Source organism: Sebastes umbrosus, chromosome 19 (genome assembly GCF_015220745.1).
Source record: "Sebastes umbrosus isolate fSebUmb1 chromosome 19, fSebUmb1.pri, whole genome shotgun sequence".
NCBI classification, from domain to species: domain Eukaryota; kingdom Metazoa; phylum Chordata; class Actinopteri; order Perciformes; family Sebastidae; genus Sebastes; species Sebastes umbrosus.
The window spans coordinates 14,186,263-14,210,165 of NC_051287.1; the positions used below are offsets into that span (position 1 = coordinate 14,186,263).

The 23,903-nt window shown below is 42.2% G+C and overlaps 1 protein-coding gene across 8 annotated transcripts in view; it reads left to right on the plus strand.

The window, feature by feature from the left end:
- The window catches only part of LOC119478848 (probable E3 ubiquitin-protein ligase HERC1), a 50,989-nt gene that overhangs the window by 20,336 nt on the left and 6,750 nt on the right, over window positions 1-23,903 (plus strand). For 2 of the 8 annotated variants that reach the window (XM_037753861.1, XM_037753862.1), the window contains 38 exons: window positions 233-430; window positions 614-734; window positions 2,140-2,380; window positions 2,468-2,634; window positions 2,785-2,940; window positions 3,028-3,125; window positions 3,251-3,346; window positions 4,674-4,841; window positions 4,948-5,187; window positions 5,282-5,365; window positions 5,693-5,912; window positions 6,324-6,618; window positions 6,938-7,635; window positions 8,640-8,853; window positions 10,743-10,912; window positions 11,542-11,625; window positions 12,963-13,149; window positions 13,254-13,381; window positions 13,770-13,993; window positions 14,251-14,510; window positions 14,676-14,728; window positions 14,843-15,040; window positions 15,870-16,035; window positions 16,130-16,379; window positions 16,924-17,155; window positions 17,243-17,520; window positions 18,151-18,278; window positions 18,708-18,835; window positions 19,030-19,257; window positions 20,229-20,356; window positions 20,470-20,669; window positions 20,813-20,927; window positions 21,085-21,216; window positions 22,039-22,137; window positions 22,393-22,566; window positions 22,651-22,935; window positions 23,044-23,109; window positions 23,703-23,828. In XM_037753861.1, the coding sequence (XP_037609789.1) occupies window positions 233-430; window positions 614-734; window positions 2,140-2,380; window positions 2,468-2,634; window positions 2,785-2,940; window positions 3,028-3,125; window positions 3,251-3,346; window positions 4,674-4,841; window positions 4,948-5,187; window positions 5,282-5,365; window positions 5,693-5,912; window positions 6,324-6,618; window positions 6,938-7,635; window positions 8,640-8,853; window positions 10,743-10,912; window positions 11,542-11,625; window positions 12,963-13,149; window positions 13,254-13,381; window positions 13,770-13,993; window positions 14,251-14,510; window positions 14,676-14,728; window positions 14,843-15,040; window positions 15,870-16,035; window positions 16,130-16,379; window positions 16,924-17,155; window positions 17,243-17,520; window positions 18,151-18,278; window positions 18,708-18,835; window positions 19,030-19,257; window positions 20,229-20,356; window positions 20,470-20,669; window positions 20,813-20,927; window positions 21,085-21,216; window positions 22,039-22,137; window positions 22,393-22,566; window positions 22,651-22,935; window positions 23,044-23,109; window positions 23,703-23,828 (7,035 nt within the window). Of the gene's footprint in view, window positions 1-232; window positions 431-613; window positions 735-2,139; window positions 2,381-2,467; window positions 2,635-2,784; window positions 2,941-3,027; window positions 3,126-3,250; window positions 3,347-4,673; window positions 4,842-4,947; window positions 5,188-5,281; window positions 5,366-5,692; window positions 5,913-6,323; window positions 6,619-6,937; window positions 7,636-8,639; window positions 8,854-8,977; window positions 9,025-10,742; window positions 10,913-11,541; window positions 11,626-12,962; window positions 13,150-13,253; window positions 13,382-13,769; window positions 13,994-14,250; window positions 14,511-14,675; window positions 14,729-14,842; window positions 15,041-15,869; window positions 16,036-16,129; window positions 16,380-16,923; window positions 17,156-17,242; window positions 17,521-18,150; window positions 18,279-18,707; window positions 18,836-19,029; window positions 19,258-20,228; window positions 20,357-20,469; window positions 20,670-20,812; window positions 20,928-21,084; window positions 21,217-22,038; window positions 22,138-22,392; window positions 22,567-22,650; window positions 22,936-23,043; window positions 23,110-23,702; window positions 23,829-23,903 lie in introns of all 8 variants that reach the window. The other 6 variants (XM_037753867.1, XM_037753868.1, XM_037753865.1 and 3 more) reach the window with 6 other exon arrangements.

Genomic DNA, 23,903 nt, shown 5'->3' on the forward strand with positions numbered 1-23,903 from the left:
GCTTCCGTGTAGTAACTCCCCACTTCAAACCTCCCAAACTATCCCTTTAATATAATATCAGAGGTAATAAGCCACATAGGCTCAAGTATAGGTGGAAATTATTGAAAATCTGCAAAAACAATTGCAAAATGCAGTGCTGGGAATTATTTGGTACACATCTGGGCGTTCTGTGAATGCATTTAAAGGTCTCAACTTCCTACTAACTATTTACTATACTCTTTGTTGTGATCAGTTGCGTCTGGAGGCCTTGTGTCAGATGTCATCCTTCCTGTCTAAGATGGAGGAGAAGAGCAGTGGGTTTGCTGCTTCCCCTCAGTTTCCTGCATTGTTGCAGTCCGTGCAGCTTCAGTTCCTCTCTGGATGCTTTGCTCTGGGAACACAGATCATTGGCTCTCACTCTGGAGCTAATTACGAGATGCAGCATTACATGGTACATCTAGTAATCACGCTATCACAATGTTTGTGTAGATGTTTTACGAAAGCTGGGAAGAAAGAACGAATGAATATTTAATTCGAGCCAGATGGAGAGAGAGGAGAATGAATTTGATATGTTTGTTCTACATTAACATTTTGTTGTATAAATTACTTTCCAATCCCTTTTATCTTAATCCAGTCTGGTACGCATTCAGCTTCTTTGGATACGCAAAGAGAGCTACAATCTGCAGCCCACACCTTCTACCAGCAGGTGGTGCGGGTCCTCAAACAGAGGGTCCTTTTGGAAAGAGAACATCCAGGTTTGTTCATTATTGATTCACTATGAGCATTCAGGGCGAGTGTCGAGGTTATGCATGATGCTTGAAGATACATTTTTAAGCAATCTCCTGGTTTTTCTTTCTTAACGTTGTACTAAAAGCTCAAAAGATTTCATATTTCAATGACAGACATGGTCATACTACCATACAGGTGAAACACAGTCATATAGTAGCTCCTGCACCCAGAACTTGTACAAAGCAGAGAAAAGGTTTTGTACAGAGCTACCACTCAATGGAATATTTTACTTAACCTTTATTTAGACAGGTAATCTCATTGAGACAGAGGGTCACATTCTCAAGAGAGACCTGCTACCATGTTTGCTAAAAACATCTGTTTGTAAAGCTTATTAAAAAAAAAAAAACACCTAAAAAAGTTTATTCTTTTAAGATAAGTAAAGACATATTTTTTTGTTTGTTTAAGAATGACGTGTCAGCGGTTCGTCTAGTGTATGGCTGTATGTAGGGCTGGGCATTATGACAATATATATTGTCAAAATGATGTAAAAATGTCTATCGTATATATTTTTCTATATCGTGATTTGTGTCTATCGTGATGTAGAGTAGGCCTCTATTTCCTTTTTCTCTATATAATTTCACTTAAAACTTTTATGTAAATTTTGTACTCAAGTTCTTAAAATGAGAAAATACTCAGTACTCACACAGGAGTATATAAAAATAAGCTTTACCATGTGGTTATTTATTTTTTATATAGACAATTCATTTATTGAATTACCAGAAAACATGATATATCGTGATATATATCCTTATTGAGATATGAAATTACCTATATTGTGATAGAAGATTTTGGCCATACTGCCCAGCCCTATCTGTATGTCTTTTGGTCTTGTTGTTGTCTTGGTATGAACCTTCCCAGGGATCTTGTTTCGTTTTGTTTAGTCTGCTTTGTTCTGTTTGTTTTATTTTGAGCCACTGAGTGCCTTCCTTCCGGGTGGAAACAGTTTTGTTTCATTTTATTTCATTTTGTTTGCTCTGTTTCTTGTTAGAGTTATTATCATTGTTGTTGTTGTGAATTTCCGTTTGACGTTGAGAGGGTTCTGTGTGGGTATGGAGGGATGTAGGGGGTGATGTGTGGTTGGGGAGACGTATGTGGATTGTTTTAAACTTTATTTTTTGATTTAATAATGACATGACAATCAGACATATGACACACACATATCACAGCAAAACAGACAACAACAGTATCATCTCTGGCAGTTACAATAATTCTTAGTTGGTGTAATTAATTATAACAATAATTCCGATAAGGAGATGGCGTAGCAGAGGAAAAGTAATAATAAAAGTAGGTAAAAACAACGCTTAAGGTGCTGTTTTTTCGGGAAGAAAAGTGAATTGCATGTTGTTGAGATTTTGTCTCTATCACACCCAGGTTCCTGCCAGCACCTTCTTCTAGCCACAATGTATGCACTGAACTTCTGCTACCAACCAGTGGACCTGGTGCTGGTCATCAAATGTGGTATCCTGGAAATCCTCTCCATGCTGACCAACAACAGCTGTGCACTGATGAACCAGGGCTGGTTTGCAGCCTCTTCATCTGGATCCATGCTGCTAAGTGGGGCTGTTAGACTAGCTTGCGCCCGCCTGCTGCAGATATTGACTGTGGCTGCAAGGTGAGAATGAAAACAACTGCAACAAAGCGTGCATTTGATTCATTAAAACACCTTACATTTGCATAACAAATCATTCTGTGCTCTCAGCTCCTGTGAGGATTTGCTGCCCATGGAAGTATCCCATGCTCTAATGGAAGTGATGTGTGAGCAGCTCCAAACTCTCCTGTATACTTTCCACCAGCAGCAGACAGCAGAGCGAGGAACAGCTGAGAGAACAGATCTGGACTCCAATAGCAAGAGCACAAATCTAATTGGTGTTGTATATTTAACTATTTTAAACTTCACTGAAATATGTTTTACAAAGAACACAAAGATATTAATTTTAAGGACATATGTTGCCATAGTAAAAGTTTTTTTTGTTACAGTTTTTGAGTATAGTTTTCCTTGTGCTTTTGTTGTTTTAGGAGTGGAAAGCAGCAGCAAAGTGGTTGAATCTCAGCTTGCAGATTTCTTGGTGTTTTTGAGGCGTGTTCTGTCGTTAAGAGTAATGAAAAGACTTTCTACTTTTGTCAAATGGATTGATCCACTCATGGCCATAATTTCACACAAGTGCTCTTCAGGTAAGACAATTTAAAGTAATCATTACAAACAGTGTTGACAGAGCCGTTTACTTCGGTTACTTTTACCTCCACCATCCTCTTTTTCAGGATCCCCGTGCTTCCAGAACCTTCGCACTAAGCTTTTGGCCTTCCATGTTTTAGAAAGACTGTTACCTGCTTGTTCTGAACCTGCTCAAATTCAACAGGTACGATGTCAAAATGTAAATGCCGCATGCAAGTGAAGTAGCTCAGGAAGACATTCATGCATTTGTGAATGTGATAATGAAGGCATTATCCATGACGTGTTTCGCTTTTCTCTGTCTTCTTGTAGATTGTTAAACAGCTCTTTCAGCTTGTGTCTATTTATATGTGGAAGGAACCGCTAGCTGAGAAGAACCACGAGGAGATGGCTGTAAAAGAAAAGGGGGTAATACATCATTGATTCCCTGATATCAACACTCACTGTTCTCTGTCAACTTTCTTTCAATAATAATACTATGTACTTATGTACTTCTTACTATAATATACCTTTTACTATATAATACTGCTATATAAGCAGTATACTTCTTAAGGCAGCGTATTGCTGCCACGCTAGAAAAGAAAACAGAAAATGTGAAAAGTTTATTGTTATAACAAGTTGTTTTTTCCACGTTATAACAAGATATTTTCACGTTATTACAACACGCAAACTTATCACGTTATGACAAGAAACTTTTCTTGTTATAACAATATGCTATTTATTTTGTTATAACATGAAACTTTTCATGTTAAATCCTGTTAAAACGCGATAACTTAACGTTTCACGTTATAACGTGATCATCATTTATATTGTTATAATGTGAAACATTTCACTTTAAAACAATAACAATTTTTCTTGTGTGGCAGCAATACGTAACTTCCAGTGTCTTTCTATTTAAAACAAACTGTCATTGCAGTTCCATGGCTCGTCTTACCTAGTGTATATGAAAAATAGGGCAGTCATTCTCCTTTTTCATGCATTATCGGATTAACAAACTATTTATAGCTAACATTTTAAAGGTTTGAGTTATCCCAGCTCTACTGTAGCCTGCACAGGATGCTCCTGCAAACCCTCCAACTTAAGTTATGTGTTCTTATTTACTCATCCTGTTTTCTTGATTTGCAGAAATTAGTGCAGTACCCATTCAAAATGTGCCTGTTCAGAACGGGCCGATTGCATTTAAATGGTATAAATGACTTGCTACACATCTCAGTTTATTCACAATTTGATCAAAATGTTTCCAAATAACCACCCTCATCATAACCCTCATAACAGTATCAGAAAAGGTGTTGATGTTTTTTGACAGTTTTGACAGAAGGAATGCATTAATCCTCAGAAGACCGAGACTAAATGCTGTGTTTAGGAAGAAGTGAAATTCACTCCTGGCAGTAATGAAATTGAAAACAGCACGGCTGCTTGGTAGAACAGATGGGCCTGTTCTCAATGGTGGGGGTGGGATGAGAGGAAGTGGGAGAGGACAGAAAAATAACAACAAATTAGATTAGTGTCAGATTACAAAGAGCACGAGTATAAAACCCTGCAGTGTGATATGATAATTATTACTTCAAAATGTGATTTGCTCATCACTGATAATTGATCTACAGTAGAACTCTGTCAGCTAGTTAGTTTTAATACATTTTTCTTTTCCTTTTCTTGTGATTTTCAGGATTTTTACATTTTAATGGCATTTGTTATTTTAAAATTAAAGTTTTTTCTCACTCATCATGTTTTGCAGAACCCTGGCAGCTATGATGAATGTATTCCCATCGGAGATTTTTCCTTTGACCCACACAAGCTAATCTGCTGTTCTCTGGAGAGCGGGAACATCCTCTCCCACGGCTCAGGCGGGAAAGGTTACGGCCTGGCAACCACTGCCATCACATCTGGCTGTTTCATTTGGAAGGTAAGGACTGGTGTAAAGAATTAAACACTCTACACAGTTAATCTTTCTTTATTAGTTTTAGATGAAATGTGCTGTTTAACAAACCGACCAAAACGTCTCCCCTCAGTTCTACATCACCAAGGAGAACAGAGGCAATGAGGGCACATGTATCGGCGTTTCCCGCTGGCCAGTCAGAGATCACAACCACCACACCACCACTGACATGTGGCTGTATCGTGCCTACAGTGGCAACCTGTACCATGGAGGGGAACTGGTCCGCACACTTCCTTCCTTTACCCAGGGCGACACCATCACCTGCATCCTGGACATGGAGGCTCACACCATCTCATTTGCTAAGAATGACAAGGTCTGACCAAATATTCCGTCTTTATTCAGGGCTTTTACTCTTATTGACTGTCGTGTTTTTCTGCAATCTCTGTGTGTTTATGTTTTTCTGCTAGGAGCCAAAGTTGGCATTTGAAGGTGTGGTTGCCTCTGAACTCTACCCCTGTGTGCTGTTCTACAGCAGTAATCCTGGAGAGAAGGTACTTGATATACTATTATAGGCACTTACTCCCAGTGGTGGATGAAGTACGTGAAAGCCACACTTGAGTAAAAGTACAGATATCTAACCAGAAAATGACTTTTGTAGAAGTTACAGCTGTTTAGGAAATGTAGTGCACTGAAAGTGAACAGAAGTATAAAAACTCAACTAAAGTACAGATACTCCCAAAAAATACTTAAGTACTGTAACAAAGTTGTATTACTTCATTAGGTTACACCACTGCTTACCCCCCATCTTTGAATCCTGTGTAGGCATAAGTTTTTATCGAGAACACAACAAAATAGTGTTTATAATGTATTTGTTCCAGGTGGCACTGCGTGACCTCCAGATGCGAGGCATGCCCAGTAACCTGCTCCCCGGGGAGCCTCTCTGCAGCCCTCGGACCACGGTGCTGCTGGAGTCAACGGTGCAGCTCCTCCGTAGGCTCCACCAGTGTGACCAGTGGGCCTCCCACATCAACCAGTACATCCACAGCCACCTGGAGCTCATCGGTCCCCTGCTCAAAGACGATGACGGCTTCAATCCAGGTCAAGATACTGCTTCGGCAGTGGTCACTTTAAATAGACCTTGATTTAGTTTCATTTTATAACACTTTGCTAGCACAGGAAACCTTTATATCTTCATCTATTTTCAAATAAGGTAAAAAAAAGAAACAGACCAATAGTGAAGAAAGGGATCAATTTTGTCACTCATTAGTTTCTGAATCCTTTTGTATGATATCTTACTAAAAGTTATTCCTCATTGTTTTTGCGTTTTCCTGTCCAGCAATAGAGTATGCCATGGTATATCTTCACTCTAGCTTTAAAACTGAGCCCGCTACAACCTAAAAAAACGCAAGTTGTGTTAATGCGTTAAAGGAATTAGTTGCATTTAACACATTTGTCGTGTTGACTTTGTCGTGTTGACTTTGTCCCTACTGTTCTCACATTCTCCTGCAGGCCTCGGTCCCACGCACTATGAGAAGGAAGAGAATGAAAAAGGCCGAGACGTAGCCGGTGACGATGCAGGGGAATTGTTGGCACACCGTCGGTTCCTGTCAGAGGCCAAGCTGGCTGCTCTTTGCACTGAAGTGTGGCCGGTACTGGCCCTGATCGGAGGGGTGGACAGCGGTCTCCGGGCTGGAGGCCTGTGCCTGCATAAGCCAAGCGGGCGCAGGGCCATTCTGCTGGGAGTCCTGAAGGAAGGAAGCTCCCTGGCCAAGCTTCAGTGGGAGGAGGCGGACCTCTCTGTCAGGTATTACAAATATATATTTATGATATGTGTCTTTGCATATAAATTATGATTCTCATTAACTTCCATTAAACAATTCTTATATTTTCCTTGTCTTGGTCCTTTCAGCATGTTCTATTACTCTGTATAATTCCTTTTTGTTAGTGTTTAATTTCCCTCGTCTGTAATCTGTCTAGCATCTTACTTTATTTTTCATCACCTGATCTTACTTTCTTCTTGCTTCCTCCTCTCCATTCTTAAATCCATTAACCCCTGTTGAATCCGTCCTGGTGTCACTCCATGCTGTATCTGTGGGTTCTTCCCATCCTTTCCAATAACTAAGCTCCATGAATTCTTGGTCACCCAGCGACACGCCGATCACCTCATTGGAGCCCTGCGACGTGTCCTGCTGCGATGTCACCCCGCTCGGAGGCCTCAAACCAACGGTGTTGTTAGACCTGATTTATTTGATGGGGCTGCTGGAGGAGCAGGGATGGCAGGGGGCTTATCCAGCCTCCAAAAGGAAACACTCAGAGGAGAACATGAAGGAGAGTGAGATGGCCGAGGCAGACCCCTTCCCATCGCCGTCCTCAACCAAAGATGCCACAAAGACCGTTGACCATCCGGAGTTGACGTGTCTACCCCAAACGTCCCAAACCTCCAGAGTGGACGCCTTTGCACATGAACTGAGAGCGATAAGAGTCTCATACCTTCTCGTTGGAGCTTTGAAATCCCTGACTGTCATTTTTAGCTGTGAGAAGCTATCAGATTTGCTCCAAGTGCCTAAACATGACCCTCCCAACTCCTCAGTGAGTCCTCTCTCCAGCCCAAATCCTGAGCAGGCCAAGGCCGGCAGCAAACAGTGGGATGAGAGTGCTGAGCTGAGATCGGTGCTGCAGTATGTGGTGCAGAGCATGGTGAAGTGGGCTGTCAGGCCTTGTCCCATCAAACAGAGCGTGACTCTTGTCGACCTGGAGAGGGCTCAGGTCATGATCTACAAAGGAGCCCTTAGCAGACTGCAGGAGGACAAAGAACACAAAGGTATCAGATTTATGGATCCCATTGAAGATGCTTTGGTAGTTATTTTAGTTAGTTATACTGTGTTGCAGATATCGCTGCCCCCTCTTAGTCGATTAGTTGACTTATCGATCGTTTGGTCTTATTCAACTCAAATTTCTTTAGTCAGTTAGTCGCATTTTATGCTTTTTTTCAGGCTGAATGACTTATTCCAAGAAACGTATGAGCACATCTCTGGTAAACACAAGATTTAAAGTGGAGAAACTTTACAGATCTCCACATACTAAGGATTTCTTTGGTCAAGGACAGCCCTAGTTGCAGAGCTGTTGACTTGAAACTTGGACTTTTGTCAGACATAGATCACAAAGATGAGGACTTAGGACTTGACTTGGACTTGTCAAGTGTCAAGTCTCAAGTCTGGAAACAATTAAGCAATAAACAAGATAGTGACATGAAGGCATTGTTAAGCCACACAGCATGATTATAATATTTAATCATGTAGCGTTTGCAATGAAAGGATAGGGCTGCAACTAACAATTGTTTTCATTACTGTTTAACCTGCTGATTTTCTCGATTAATCCCCAGAGACCCGCGATCCCAGCTGACTTTACCATCTTTCAGAGGCTCTAGTAGGTTCAGTTTTAGGGCTAGAGAGAAGACACAGATATCATATGAAACTAGAAAACCATCATGCATTACATTCTCACATTGGCGAAGCTGGAACAAGAGTTAGTTTTCAGTCGATCAACTAATCGTTGTAGCTCTAGCCGGTATGTAAAAATCACCATCAACACAGCTTTAAAATGGAAATGTTGAAATTAAACTCTAATAATCAATATTCAGACCTGAAAGACATCCTGACATGCAATTTTCTTATGAAGACTTGTGACCAGACTTGTCCTGAAGGAGTTGGACTGACAGACTAACAAACCGCTTTATTTTGTTGTATTCAGGGTCAAAATTAAACCTTTAGTATAATAATAAGTGTTGGTTGTGATCTGACCTTCCTCTCCTCCTTGTCCTTGCAGAATCTGGCCACCACTCGTCCTCTCAGCCCATTTCCAAGTCCTCCAGCTCTGTATCCTTGTACAGCGCGGGTTCAGAAGGCACTGCCATCTTCGGCCAATCAAACAGAGCCTCTGCCTCGTCCTCTAACACCGACCTGGCGTCCTCTCTGCCAACAAACCTGCAGGCGGATGGCCTTGATAACTTCAACCCTTTCTTTCCCATCAGCCTCCTCCAGTGAGTATAACATTAATTTGATTTAACTGTAGGTTGAGTAATTCATACTAAACATGTTGAATGGACACAAACACAATAACTAGAGTTATATCTTCAATTCTAATGTTGTCACTGATCGCTACAGACCTGTATCTTTTGGCAGCACCACCTTTTCTGAAGTCCAGGGAATGGGTGAGTTAGGATGTATATGAACAAAGAGAGTGAGGATTCTGCCTGCACTGTCTTTAACCTCAGCTGCAGCTCTGCCTGCTTGTTCTTCTCCTAACCCAGCCAGCTGATCCCAGTGTCAGTGTTGTTCCTGCTTTCAGGAGGCAAACAAACAAACAGCCTCAGTGCTATATAATCAAACAGGAAATACAATCAAAGCCCTGCAGAGAGGAGAGTTTTGACAGGAATAGTACTAAGCTCTTTGCCAAAGACTCTCACAGTACAAAGCACATATTGTACCACACCAACCAAAACAGGGATTGAGCATTTAAAGAGGACCTATTATGCTTATTTTCAGGTGCATACTTGTATTTTGGGTTTCTACCAGGACATGTTTACATGCTCTAATGTTCAAAAAAACGCTTTCTTTTCCTCATACCAGCTGTGCTGCAGCACCCTCTCTGTCTGAAACACTTTGTTTGAGCTCCATTCTCCGGGAGCTGCGTCCGTTCTCTTCCCGGCGAGCTGCAACCACACACTTTACGGCCTCAACGACGTGGGTTCTGTTGTCACCATAACAACTAACAACAATCGCCATTTCCTTTTGTACTGGTCAAATTACCACAGCAAACAGTTCAATGACCCTTCTGCTCCCATTTTATTTCTAAGGTTACACCCTTGGGCGTGGACTTTGGGCTTTGTAACTTTGCAGACATTTACAAGCACAAAAAAACAATATAACACACTAAACGAAAGGGAAAAAGCACAAAGCATAATAGGTCCTCTTGAAATTACTGACATATAAGCAGGGTCTGCAATTAACTTTTTTCACTTCCTGCCACTGTGGCAGGTAAGTCTTTTTTTTTGTCTGCCACTCGGAAATTTGATCTGCCACTTTTGAAATCTGTACACTTAATGAAGCAATAACATTTTAGATGTGATGTCATTCAATATTAGATATATTTTACACAAAAAACATTATATACATGGTAAATTACAGAGTTCAAATTACACCGTAGCTTTCGTGGGAGCCCTATCAGGGGTGGGAGGGTACTGTACACAGTACTGTACTGTACTGTACTCTACTTTTTCAATTGTCATCTATAGTGGTTGTTTGCATAAAACACAATTCAAATTATTAGGAAATAAATGATTTTCTTTTTACTGAAATATTTGCCTTGATTAAAAAAATCTTGGCATCAGTGGTTTTAATTATGTATCATAATTCCCCCTCTATTATCTATTTTATATTGCTGTGAAAACATCTCCTACAAACAACTGGATTAATTCAAGTTTCTTGCCAAAAACTAAATTTTACGAGATTGCATTTGAACACATCATAGTGCCATGCTTCTCTCAACTGTGGCTCTGGTCCCATACAAACTGAAACATGATACAGCATGCGTATGTGTCATTGTGCACGCGCGACTGTTGGAAAGCATCAATAAAAGGAATCGATAGTCACAGAGGCATGAGATGCCAAGGAATCAGACAACTAGGAGCACCGATTGATGATTTCACCAGTGCTAATTTCAGACCCTGCATATAAGGATACATGCTTGGCTTATTGTGTTTTTTAGACATCTCCAGTTGGAGTGTTAAATCAGGTTAAATAAAACTCACCTTATTCCTTCAGATATGTTACATTTCAAATGTTTATACAAGACTGAACACTGGCAGTATTATATAGCACCACTTGCACTGTGTTATTACTGTCTATGCTGTATCTTCACTCCCTCCAGGCACATGGTCTTAACTCGGTTCCCCACGCTTACCGGCCTGGTTAGCGCTCCCCCCGCGCTGCACCCTTGCTTCAGCCTGGCCAGCTCTGCTTCTTGTGACGCCTTCACAGAGCAGCAGACTAGCTTCATGGAACCAGGTCCCTGCAGCACGCAGGCCAGAAGCAGCCTGGGTAAGAACAAGCGCAGAGGCCTTAATGGGGGAAAAGCTGTCGGGACATCAATACATAGACAAGAAAAGCGTCTAATTTAAATGTCTCTCCTAATTTAAAATTAGTGACAAATGACACACTGTTAAAAAAGAGTAGCTCTGCTAAGCGTTGCAGTCCTGCAGGTCAGTTCATTTCTAAACAAACCTTTTCCCCATGCTGGCTTCATAATCAAACACGCTACTAATATAATGTGAAAATGAAGTTGTTGTAAAAGGAGTAGATTTATGATTACTCTGTGGGAACTGTCTGTCTCTTGCATGGTCTTATATGTTCAGCTATTTGTCTCAAAACAGCATGTGTTTTGCTAAGATATTTAAACTATCAAATGCACGCATGACACAGTTTGTGCCCTCACATGCTTGAATGGCACCATTTATGTTCATCATCAGTTATGTTGGTGTTATTTTTTGTGCTTTTTGTAGTGTGTAAACTACTAAAGAAGGGAAAATAGAGCAAAATGTTAAAAATTATTTATTATTCTGACAAATTTCACTACAGTCTACACGTATTAATGAACATTTCATGGAGCCGTGGGCTTTGTTTTTGTTTTCTGTTTTTTGTGTACTTTTCCTTTTCTCCTCAACCACCAGAACGGACACAAATGTTTGTCACCAGTCGGTTGCTAGAAATGGGATTCTCTATGAGACATATCTACTGGGCCATGGAGGCAGCAGGTACTGCTTTGTGGAGTGTCTGATATCACTCAATGTTTTGCTTCATGTGCTTTCTATTTGAAACATAATGTCCTTCACTGTGTGCTGCAGCCTTTTAAGAAGTATAGTTTTTGAATGGAAAACGGCATCATATTTCTTAGATAGAAGACTCTTAAAGTATTAGTTTAGGGATCAAAATGATGCAGTCACTCATGGTGGAAATAAATTGAGTCTTTCTTGTTGTTATTTTGTTGTTTTAATGCAAAAAGTTCCAATTATCATATATTTGATATATACTGTATATATATTATGATTAATAGGGTGTTAAAAAAACAAAACTGTCTGTACCTCCAATGCAATGTTATTTGTTGAATAGTTGTTAGATTTTACCCACTTCTCATGGGAAAAAGGAACAAATGCAAAACCAATTTTCACTAAAATGTCACTCACAGAATGTATCTGCTTCTAAGACTACAATTTCACCACATTGTTAAGGTGAACAAATTCAGATTCTTTGCTCACGCATGGCACCTATCAGTATATGTGTTATTGGCCCAATCCCAATGTCCACACTCACAGACTTTCGCGTTCCCACAAAGTCTGCGAGGGTTTAGGGCTGTTCCACTGTCAGATCATCAAGTCCTTGAGGGCTCTCTCACAGACATTTTTAGCCCTTTATAAACACTTTCCGTAAGTCTGCATATCTGTAGACTTTGCCTGAGAGAATTACCCACAATTCATAGCGTTGTGACGTTAAAACAGGGTTACCACGGTTACCAGGGGAAGCCAGGATGCATAAAAAAACAAAAACAAAGAGGACAGCACACGGGTGTTCAGCCAGGCATATTGAAATTTGCACAGAAACATTAAGGATTTAAGTTAGACAAAAACAATTCAATGTTTTTTTTTGACAGTTACCTCTATTCTCATAAGGCAAGAGCTTGAAGACGGTCAAATAGGAAGTAAAATAAAAACAATAACGTGATATGTCGCCGCACAGTGCTGTCCCATTCATATTTATACCATTTCAAGCCCTTGCAGCCTCTCACATTCAACCATTTGCCAGGTGACGTCAGTCAAGTCCCTGGGGGTTCAGGGTTTAAGGTGTTAGGGGGGACATTGGGATTGGGCCTGCTTTAATCACAAACTTTAGACCTCCCCTCACTTATCATTTCACACCTTAACTCTTGTGACACACTCTGTATAGTCAGAGCAGATGTGCTGGTCTGACCTCAAACAGCACACAGACGCGTGATCATCTGGTGGTGATGTCCAACACGAATTAGAAATGCAACACTCTGTGATCCATCTTTTCTTTTTGAACTCTGACAGTTCAACTTCCCTGTGGTCCCTCCCAGATGTAGCAGGTGACTTGGACTCTCAAACCATCGAGGTGTTGGCCAGCTGGATGCTAGAGCACCCCCTGACGGAGGAGCAGCAGGCAGCTGAGTCAGCTAGACCGGAGGGTGCTCCTGACACCCCGTCGCCAGATGGGCCAGAGACGGTACAATGTCCCGAGCGCCCCACCAGTCAACCCAATGAAAGGTCAGGGATTTGAGGAACATGTTGACATTTTTTAACTTGGTACGAGCATTATGGTATTATTAATAACCAGTAGAATGATGGACTGTGTGTTGTTTTGTTTATAGTCTATTGCCTGGGCTGGACTGGATAGAGAGGGAGAACTTCTTGGATGTCCACCTCACTAGGAACAGACCTCCTCCAGCACGGCGACGACGCTCTGGCCCGAGTCAGAGGACCTCTTTTCGAAGGGCAGGTCAGAGTCACAGCTTTGTAACAGAAATTAAATGTGCACATCAAAGCTCATGTGTTTTAAAAGCAGACATTGGTTGCATCCGAAATTCCATACTAACATGCTATTTAGTACGCTAAAACAGTGAAGAAGATTTTTTAGTATTTATTAAGTTGTTAAATTTTGGTGAGGAAAAACTGTCATGGCCATTTTCAAAGGGGTCCCTTGACTTCTGACCTCAGGACATGTGAATGAAAATGAGTTCTATGGGTACCCAGGAGTCTCCCCTTTACAAATGTCTACATGCTGGTTTCGAGCTTCCATTACCTGATTAAAATATTGTGATCAACCTGTGCTGTGACTCACAATAACAGTCTTACTATGCATTTTTACTGTTCACTTCAATTTGAAGCAAACACCATCTTTTCAGACTTGCCATCACCCAACCCCCTCCCGCAGCTGTACCAACAGCACACGTCGGTCAGCGATTGGCCGGAGCAGGTGGAGTTTCATCCCTACTCTTCTGAGGAGTCCGAGTTGGGCTACATGGATGACCCATACCATGAAGAAACGTATGAGGACCTGCTCACCCCTTCGTTCTTCAGCTTGGAGAGAGACACGCTCCAGATAGTAGAGGTGACACACACACTGTCATCACCAAGGCTGCACAACATAAACAAAACAAAAATATACAATTTGTGATTACTTTGAATATGCAAGTCATAATTCCAAAATCAAAACGACAAACATTGTTCACATGGTGATTTCTTTTTGTTTCATAATCTGTTTGAAACATAAATACAGTGCATAATTGTCAGGCTGTTCTACAGTATTCTCTCATTGTCCTTATTACTAGAAATATCACGATCCATCGTATCACCCTTTTCTTTTAGGCCGGAGAGGAACACAGTCAGATGGTGAAGTGTGAGCTGTGCAACACCCTTACCCTGCAGTTTAACAATCACATAAAGCGGCGTCACCCAGGTTGCGGTCAGAGTGCTGCGCGTAAGGGTTACGACAGCACCGGGGCCTACGTGGACGTCTGGTTCAAAGGGGAGTGTGGCTCCAACTTCCCCTTCTACCTCCTCTGCAGCTCCTGCAGGGAAAAGTATCTGGCTGCAAACCTCAGCGACCCAACTTCTAAATATGAAAGGTATAGTACATAATACAGGGAAATGAGAGATGCATGCAACACAATACACATAGCAACCATTAATGATGCCTTTAGACTGTTTCATGTTCTCATGCTTTTATTCAGATTGAACTAAACTGGTTATGTAGCCTGTTATTTATCATCATTGTCTTCCTTTTGCTTCAGGATCAAAGGCCTGACATCTGATTTGATTGGCCAGTTGGACAGCACTTCTGATGGTAGGAAAGGTCACTTTCACTCTGAAATGAGAAGTTGTACAGAACAATTTGACCCTTTTAAAATTATTTTTATTCAAATAATTTTATTTACGAATGGTGCTTGTGTTTGCTCAGATGATTGGGAAATGAGCCACCAAGATGAGTGTGACACAGACAAGCTAACAGGACTGGAGGACTTTGGGCTTCTGCTGAGACCTCTGGGTCTGACTGAAAAGAAGCTGGTGCCAGACCCCATTGCCTTCTCTGAGCCAGATCCCCTTGGAGCCCTGGTTTACAGCTCAGCTGACCCTGCAAGAGCAGCAGCTCCTAAAGGTATTATGTTTTTTTATAGAAAGACCAAAGTCCTGTCATTTGCTTGATGCATCTTAGTCACTTTGAGTTCAAAAGTGTCTCAAAATATTTAATTCAGAAAAGTGTTTGTTTTAACTCCGATCAAACGGTCAAACTAGACAGCGCTGATCAAATATGAATCAGTATTCTGTTACTGAAATAGACTGTAATGACATTTCTTAGATATGAGAAAACATGTTAAATCCACGTTCATGGTGAAAATCAACGTTATATTGACGTGGACGGGAGAAAATATAAAGATTGGAATGAGCAATGTGGGGAAAAATAGCTTTCTGCAACACAAAACCCACATCTTTACATCAGTCGGCATTGCCTCTGCATGATTTTCAGTCACTTTTTCTGCAGGTCTACCCTGAGTCAAGGACAGTCTGACACTAAACCAACCACAATTAAAATTCTGTTATCCACACGCCTCTGAATCTGAAATAGCTGGCCATATATGGAGCAGTTACTCCGTAGCAAACTGTCCTCTTGTTCACGTTTCTGTAACTTTCTCTCTGCTCAAAGATTTAGCCCACTTGTTGTAACACCCACCCACAACCCCTCTGTGCTTGTTGGCAGCAGGAGAATCCAACCTCAGTCAAACTTGCTGCTGCATAGTGACTCATCACTTATTTATCAGAGCTGCCCGGGCATCTGATGCACATAGCAAAGTACTCCCAGTTGTCCCAGTGTTGTTTTTTTTGCATGCCCACACAAGATGGTGTGTAAAAATGAGAGTTTAGCCAGATGTATCCGGGATTTGTCCAATGATTTACTTTGCCTTTTGATATGTGTTTTTGCTCACCAGGGACTGCCCTTGTTGAGCAGAAGACCTCTCTGAGCCTCGGGCAGCAGGCGGTATCACTGAGGGACTCTCATGATCGACTAAAAGCTTTAAGAAGAGTCACCTCCACAGCCCAGATTCTGCTGGCTTACAGCATGGTGATGAGAGCTCTGTCTCAGACCGCCTCCAGGTACGTTTGACCAGAATATAATAGCCTCTATGAGATATATTGTTTCCAACAATTCAATGTGGTTTCAAGAGTCTTCCTTTATCTTCCTCTCCAGTGCATCAGTGTGCAGCCACTCTAACGGACTGGAGTCCTTGGGTCTGGCAGATATCCGTATCCTGGTTCGTTTAATGACACTAGCAGCAGGGGGCAGGGCTCACACCTGTGTGGACAGACAGGCAGGTGTGAAGGGGCCGGCGACGGAGCGCAACAACTCCTCCTGCCTCAGCTTTCTTACCTCAGCCATCGGCAGCGTGGTGTCCCACAGCCCTGCGGCTTACAGGCAGCTAGTGGAGATATGCACTCAGGTCAGCTGTCTTCAGTTAATCCACTAATCATAAATACAGTATAAACACTATGGATGGGAGATCTAAAATAGTGGTTCCCAAACTTTTTCCTTGCGGGACTCCTTTTCTATCATTGAGTAAACTGACGACCCCAGATTAAGTGGCATTATTTTATGGCTATTTCATATTATATTCAATGCATAACATTAACAGTACAGAACAACTGATAAACTGTACAATCAACCCAAGTAGTGAACGCAATAACTGCAGGAAGTTTGTGTAAAACGAGCAGATTATTTCCTGTGAATATTGCATCAGAGATGAGTTTTCCTGTTATTTTTAGGAACTTTTAATACAATTCTTTGTCTGTATTACATATTTTTTGGTAGTTTTTAACAATCATACATACTTAGTACCTTTTTTTTCTTTAAGGATGAAATTATGACCCATTTAAACATGTAATTATCCTGGCTTTCAAGGATTATTGAATTGTGAACAATAATAACTGTTAGCAAATGAATGGGAATTCTGAAATATCTTTTTACTATTCCTGCCTGTACTGTAGGACCTGATGGCCGCAGCTACAGGGGTGAACATTGGGGCCATCAGCGACCCACAGCAGCAGATAGGTTGTCTGAACTCCAGTCTAACAGCTGCAACCCAGGGAGCCCAGCAGCAGAAGCACTACAGCGAGCAGACGCCCCCTACGTTCCTGGTCACACAAAATCTGGTGTCCCTGCTCACGGAGAAGGGAGTTCACTGCTACGGCCCAGACAAGGCAGAGCACGAGGCCAACGGTGAGAGGAAGTAGTTTATTTATTACAGTGTTTGAAATCTTGTGATGGTGTTCTTCATAGTAGCCCTCCTCTGCATATGTGACCTAGATACAGGAAACCAAGGGGTGTCTTCCTCGTCCTTGCCTCCTTCCCCTTTACCCCACCTGAGTGCCAGAGTGGGCCCTCTGGAGCTGGCTAATGCGTTGGCAGCATGCGTCCTGTCTGCCAGGCTGACCAGTAAACACCGCCAGTGGGCCGCACAGCAGCTGGTGCAGGCTTTGGCCGCCACAGGAAGAGACACTCCTAATCGGCCCCAAACGTACAGCGACCTGGCTGGCGACTTGCGCAAAAGTCCTCTCAAGAGGCTGGAAGGACATTACAACAAGGTGAGGGACTCACAATGTCATCTGCATTATAACTTTTTTTCCCCCCTTTAGGGGGAGATAGGAGGTCAACAGTAGATGTAACATAGAAGTGGTGTACATCATCTAAAAGCTGGGAACCTGCTGAGATGCTGCTCAGCACTATGTGTCAAGTTGTTCTAGACATAAATCAGAAATAAACATGATTAATGAATTCATTGCTTAGAATAAATTGTGAAAGTGTATAAGGGTTTAGAACATTATGATCAAAGTATATGATGGCCAATCCCATGCTCTATTATGCATCATATGTAAGCAACCCCTTTGAAAATGGCCATGCCAGTTTTTCACCGCTAAAATTTAGTCCAACTTTAGAGCGTTATTTAGCTTCCTTCCCGACATGGTAGCAAGACATCATACCAATGGATTCCTTAGGTTTTCTAGTTTCATATGATATCTGTATCTTTACTCTAGCCCTAAAACTGAACCTACTAGAGCCTCTGAAAGACATTAAAGTCAGTCGGGATAGCCTGTGGGGGTTAAGTTCCAGTGAAATGAGCTTATTGGTGTAGAGCTTAATGGTGTACCATTAAAAAAGGGATTTAAATGAAATCCTTTGCATTTGAAGCTTTCCATTATTTCTGTTCTGTTCAGGTGACCAGCTGTTCTTGGAACAGTGACCAGAGTTTGCTAGCTACATGCTCTCAGGACAAGGTGGTGCAATTGTGGAGCATGAGCCAGAACACTGTGGAGCTACAGACCACCTTCTCCTGCATTACCAGGTTCTGTCTGCTTGTTTCACTTGTGTTTTGTCCAGTTTCATGCTAATTTTAAAAGAATATCCATTCATATTTATACAGGTGAATGTAAGGTCACTTTACGGACTGACCTTTATGTGTGTTGGGTACTTAAACTTGATATTGCTTTTGGCTATCATGCCTGCTGTGCTGTAGCTTATAATAACTGATTTGAAATGTAAGTAGGGATGCACCGATCCGACTATTTTAGTCCTGATACCGATAGCAATACCTGGGCTTTGGGTATCGGCCGATACCGAGTACCGATCTGATACCAGTGTTTAATTAGTAAGCTGTATGCCTCACTGTGTGGAAGTGACTGGGATCATTCTTTAATGTGTAAGGCAACATCAGGCTTGATTTAAACATTGCTTTCCTAACTTTTCCTTCCTCTGACTCTCTCTGTCTCTCCAGTAAGACGGACAGATCGAGCAGCGAGAGGGCCGGTAGATGTCATCACATGTCTCCTGTGTACTGGAGTACAGGGGGAAACTTTTTGGCCGCCCCAGAGAACAAACTCATCAACATCATGAACATCAGGGGTAAGTTTTGTCTCTTTACTGGTGCAGTGTATTTCTAATTCCATCACTAGTATCAAGGCGGTTTCCTGCTTGGGTTTGTAATGAAACTGTTTTCAGTTGCTTTCGATTATAACTTGAAATGTTGCGGCATAACTACTTACTAAGCATTGTAATATATTCCTAATAACAATTTGAATGTTTCTGTTACATCACAGGATCTCATTGTCATGTGGAGGCTCAGTTGTCTCGGGTCACAGCGCTCTGCTGGGCTCAGACCTTCAGCTTGTGGGTTCTGGACCAGCCGGCGGCCTGTAAGAACAGACCAGCTGAGAGCCTGCTGGTGGGACGGCTGGACGGTTCCCTCTGCTGGCTGCAGGTCACAATGCAGCAGATAGAGCTGCATGTAAAGAGCACCGAACTCACCCATTGCCACAGGAAAGAGGGTGAGGAGACCGTTACACACACACGTCAACCTACCAACACCTCTCACTAACTAACATGTGATATTTTGTTTAATAATATGTACACAAATAGAAATGTAAAACCAACAAGTTGCAGGTTTGCAGGGAGCTACATGCTGGAACTATTTCTTGGTTGGACACAGTGTGACTTCCTGGAGTTTTTTCTTTTAGGTTCGTTTGGATAGAGCGAGGCTAGCTGATTCCCTCTACTTTCAGTCTGTCTCTTTTCAGTATGCTAAGCTAAGATAACTACCTACTTGCTGTATCTTAAGAGTGTACTAGCGTAAAGACAGGGCTGCTAAATTTTCAATTTAGTTTGGAGTCAGATTTAGTGTCTGTGAAGTCGTTGCATTTTATGAGTAGGCCTTCTGTGACATTACCCACCGCAGGGGTCAACTGTTTGGCACGCTCTCGACGCACTTGGCAAGGCGCACTTGACTGCGATCTGGCCGCACCGCTGGTTTCACAAGCCCGCGGTGTCTTCTTGTGCGCACAGAACAGCAATTAACATCGACTTGTGGAGGTAAAGAGATCAAGACAAACATTCTGTGCAGAGAAAGTAGCTACTGACGGGATGGACATCTGAAACATCATCAAGCATCATTGATAATGATGGTTGAATAAAACACCATCATACAGTGAGTGTTAATCAGCCCGTTGTTCTTTTTCAGTTTTGCCATTTGGACCGAGTCAGCAGCAGCTGACCTTGATTCAGGTTTAAATACCCTTGATCACATGTTATCAGTTATTTGTTTTTCTCTGCGTGAGAAAATGGACGTGTGGCGTGTGAAAAGTGTCATTTGCGTGAGTCTCACGGTCAGTGTGTGAGAGTTGGCAGCCCTGCGTACAGACATGAGAGTGGTATTGATCTTCTCATCTAACTCTCGGCTAGAAAGCGACCAAGTGTATGTTTTCAAAATGTCAAATTGATCTTCTCCTCTGATCTCTCCTAGCTCCCCAGTGTGTCGCCTGGCACAGTGAGGACAAGCCTTTTGCAGTGGGCTACCCCAATGGAAAGATACTTTTGGCCACAACTGAGATCTATGAGAATGAGCAGCCTGCAGTGCTGTCTGTCTTCCAGGTTTGTCTGAAAAATCCACTCCAGAGCACAACAAAAAAATACTTAATTGTATGTACTTCACACCAATAAGTGATTTGCACATTCTGACACGAGATGCACCCTTCACTCTACAGGACAGTGTGAGTTCTCTAAAATGGGACCCGACAGGACACTTGCTGCTCTGTTTGGGGCGGTCCGAAGTCGTGAAGATACTGGGGCGCTCTGGGGGCACCTGGATGACCCTCCACTCCCTTGTTCACACCAGCACCGCTAACATCGCCGAATGGTGCCCGCTCGCTGGCAGAGCACCTGATCCCAGGCTCATGGTGGCTGCGTGAGTTTACAGAACTTATTCTTCTTTGTTGAATGTTCTGCCTCTTTCTTAAAAATGGTAACAATGCTACAGTACAAATAAATGAAAATAATTAGGAAAAATCTATATTATCTTCTCATTTAATTCTCTCCATGTTTCTGTAGAGGTTGTCAGAATGGCTCTGTGCATGTCTGGACTCTGCCACAGGGGGGCACTTTTGTATCTTTGCCCAACATGTTGAACAGCTCCCAGGGCCAGGATAAAAGCACTGAAGTCAAGGTCAGTTTGAATCTGCTGTTTGTAGCTCCTTTTTGCAGCCCTGGTTCTATCAGGATTTTATATTCCTTTAGTTTGATTTTGACTGATGGTGTTTGTGACAGTGGCCTCTGATTTTTTTTTAGTGCATGTAATCATCCAGTTTTGTTTCTTTTTACAGCAGGAGATTGCAAAGAGTGTGTTTGTACTTCATGGCCACATCACAGCAGTGAAGTCCCTTTCATTTTGCTCCAGTGGAATGGCTCTGGTCTCTGGAGGGATAGGGGGACTGCTTAACATCTGGTCCTTACAGGTCAGAAAACAGAGCAAAGACCGCTCACTTAAAGAGGACCTATTATGCTTATTTTCAGGTGCATACTTGTATTTGTATTGTATGTATTTGAAAAGCCCAGTCTGCTCTGATTGGTCAGCTGGCCCACTCTTGTGATTGGTCAACCGAACCAATACCTAGGCAGGTATTATGCAAATGTGTTACTTGGTGACATCACCACGTTATGGAAGAAAAGGCGGGATTTCAAGCGAGGCGTTTCAGGCAGTTCAGGAGCAGTGTTTCTTTGGGGGAGAGTAACTCCCATAGAAATAGAATATAGGAGTAGAGCGCACATTCCTATCCAAATCAGCGTAGCAGGATGGTTAGAGCGTCTGACATTTTTATGTGTACCGTTGCTATAGCGATAATTGTAGCGGGCTATCTTCCACTTCCACATAGTCGACTTGTGGCAAGTCGTGGACTCACTGAGGTGAGGTTTTGGAGTAACGACGAAATGAGCAGTGCAGTAGTAACATTACGAGGCACATAGAAAATAGAAAAAGCCCCTAGCAGGTATTATGCAAATGTGTTACTTGGTGACATCACCAGGTTATGGAAGAAAAGGCTTCAAGCAAGGTGTTTCAGGCGTGGATTTGGGCGTTGTAACTTTGCAGACCTTTTACATGCACAAAAAGCTATATAACACACTAAAGGAAATGGAAAAAGCACAAGAAGCACAATAGGTCCCCTTTAACAATCAATATTAGCGGAGAAATAAACTATTATTGTGTATTATTCTAATATAAATCTGTCAAGGTCTCATTTCAGAGTTTTAATCCTCCTGCTTCTCTGTGCATCTTGCAGGATGGTTCAGTCTTGCAGACTGTTACAGGTTTGGGTTCAGTCGTCAGTACTACTTGGATACCAAACTTGGGTGTAGCCGCCTGCTTTGGGAGGTCGAAGGTAATTTGGATCACTCATACATTCAATTTCCAAGACTTGTTTCCAGTTTTTATGGCTTTAACTTCATATATAGCATACAGACATGAGTGGTATCAATCTTCTCATCTAACCTTTGACAAGAAAGCAAATAAGCATATTTCCCAAAATGTTGAACCACTCCTTTAGGGAAGTTAGAATATCACATTTTTGCAGATGCAACATTTTCTCTTGCCTGTGTTGCTTTACAGTTCTGTTCCATCGTTGCTTTTCTTCCAGGATGTTTTGTTGATCTGCTGCACCCCTGACTGGATGAGTCAGAATCACGTGCTAGCTTCCTGTCGTATGGTCCTCAGGAGCCAGAACATCCTGGGTCTAAATCGGGCGCCCTGTTTGGCCGTCTTCCTGGAGAGGCTGCCCTTGCTGTTGCAGGAGCAGTACAGCTATGAGCGGGTCATTACTGAAACTATGCTTTAAGTTGTTGTTTGTGTTGTTTTGTGTGCCTCAGCTGAGACATGCTTTTGTTTCTCAATGCAGACACATGTGGCAGCCGGTGAGCAGCTGGTCCACAGTGCCTTCCTGCAGAGCCTGGCTTCACTGACTGTTGGATTGTCCTTAGAGAAACACCTCTGCCGTTATCCTCGCCCTCCACACCACACCAGCCCTGATGCCCACTCTTGCCCATCAGAGTGGAGCTGGCTCGCCACTTACGCCACTACTGTCCGCAGCGCTGAGGCCATCGCCAGCGGTACCGCCTTCCCAGAATCCTTCAAGCTTCCAGAGTTTCAGGAGGTGGATGTCACTGAAATCACCAAGGCACTAGTGAGTGGTGACAATCACCTTTGTGTAGGAAATTGTTCAGGAATCGACTGCAATATACACAAATTTCCCCAATATAGGCATCCAGTGAGACACTTCTCTGTCTTTTAGGACAACAGTAAGTGGAGCTTCAGGATGGATGAACAGCTGATGTCATGGGCCACCACCAGACCAGAGGTAACAGCTCAGTCATCTTGAAACAGTACACACAGACCTGTTTTTGTCTTTAGTGGGAGATAGCAGGTCAGCAGTAGTGTACATCATCTGAAAGCTGGGAACATGAAGATTAATTTGAGATGCAGCTCAGCACTGTGTGTCAAGTTGTTCTAGTCATAAATTAGAAATAAAAAAAATATTGATTAATTAATTAAAATGTTGAAAGTGTATATAAGGGCTTAGAACATTATGATAATAGTATATGATGGTCATTCCCATGCTTTGTTATGTCTCATAAGTTGTTGCAGAAATTTTTGGGTTGATACCATTTGATTTGGTGCTAAATTTAACCATTTTTTACCACTCGAGAATTGATAAAAATTAGCAATAATCTCTCCAAAATACAACATTAATACACCAAGACCTTGAGGAACACCATAGAAAAAGCCATGCTGTGATTTGGGATCAAAACCTTTTGAGATTTCTGCTGAAATTGCATTTTTGCTGAAACACCCTTATTGTCAATCTACCTAGGAAAGCTATCCATCCTCTGAATGCCCTAGGTCTCTAGTTTTTGCTGTAATAATTTCTTTTTCACCCGCTGTGTTTCTTAGGACTGGCAACTAGGGGGGAAGAGCGAGGTGTACTTGTGGGGGAACGGACGTTACGGACAGTTGGCAGGAATGGGAACCAACCTCATGATGCCTACTCTCGCACCCTCTCTGTTACAGACACAACAGGTAGCACCTTTTTTCACTCAGGACACAGACTTTGCCCTTTGATTTCTACTGTTTTTCTAATTGTTCTCTCCCTTT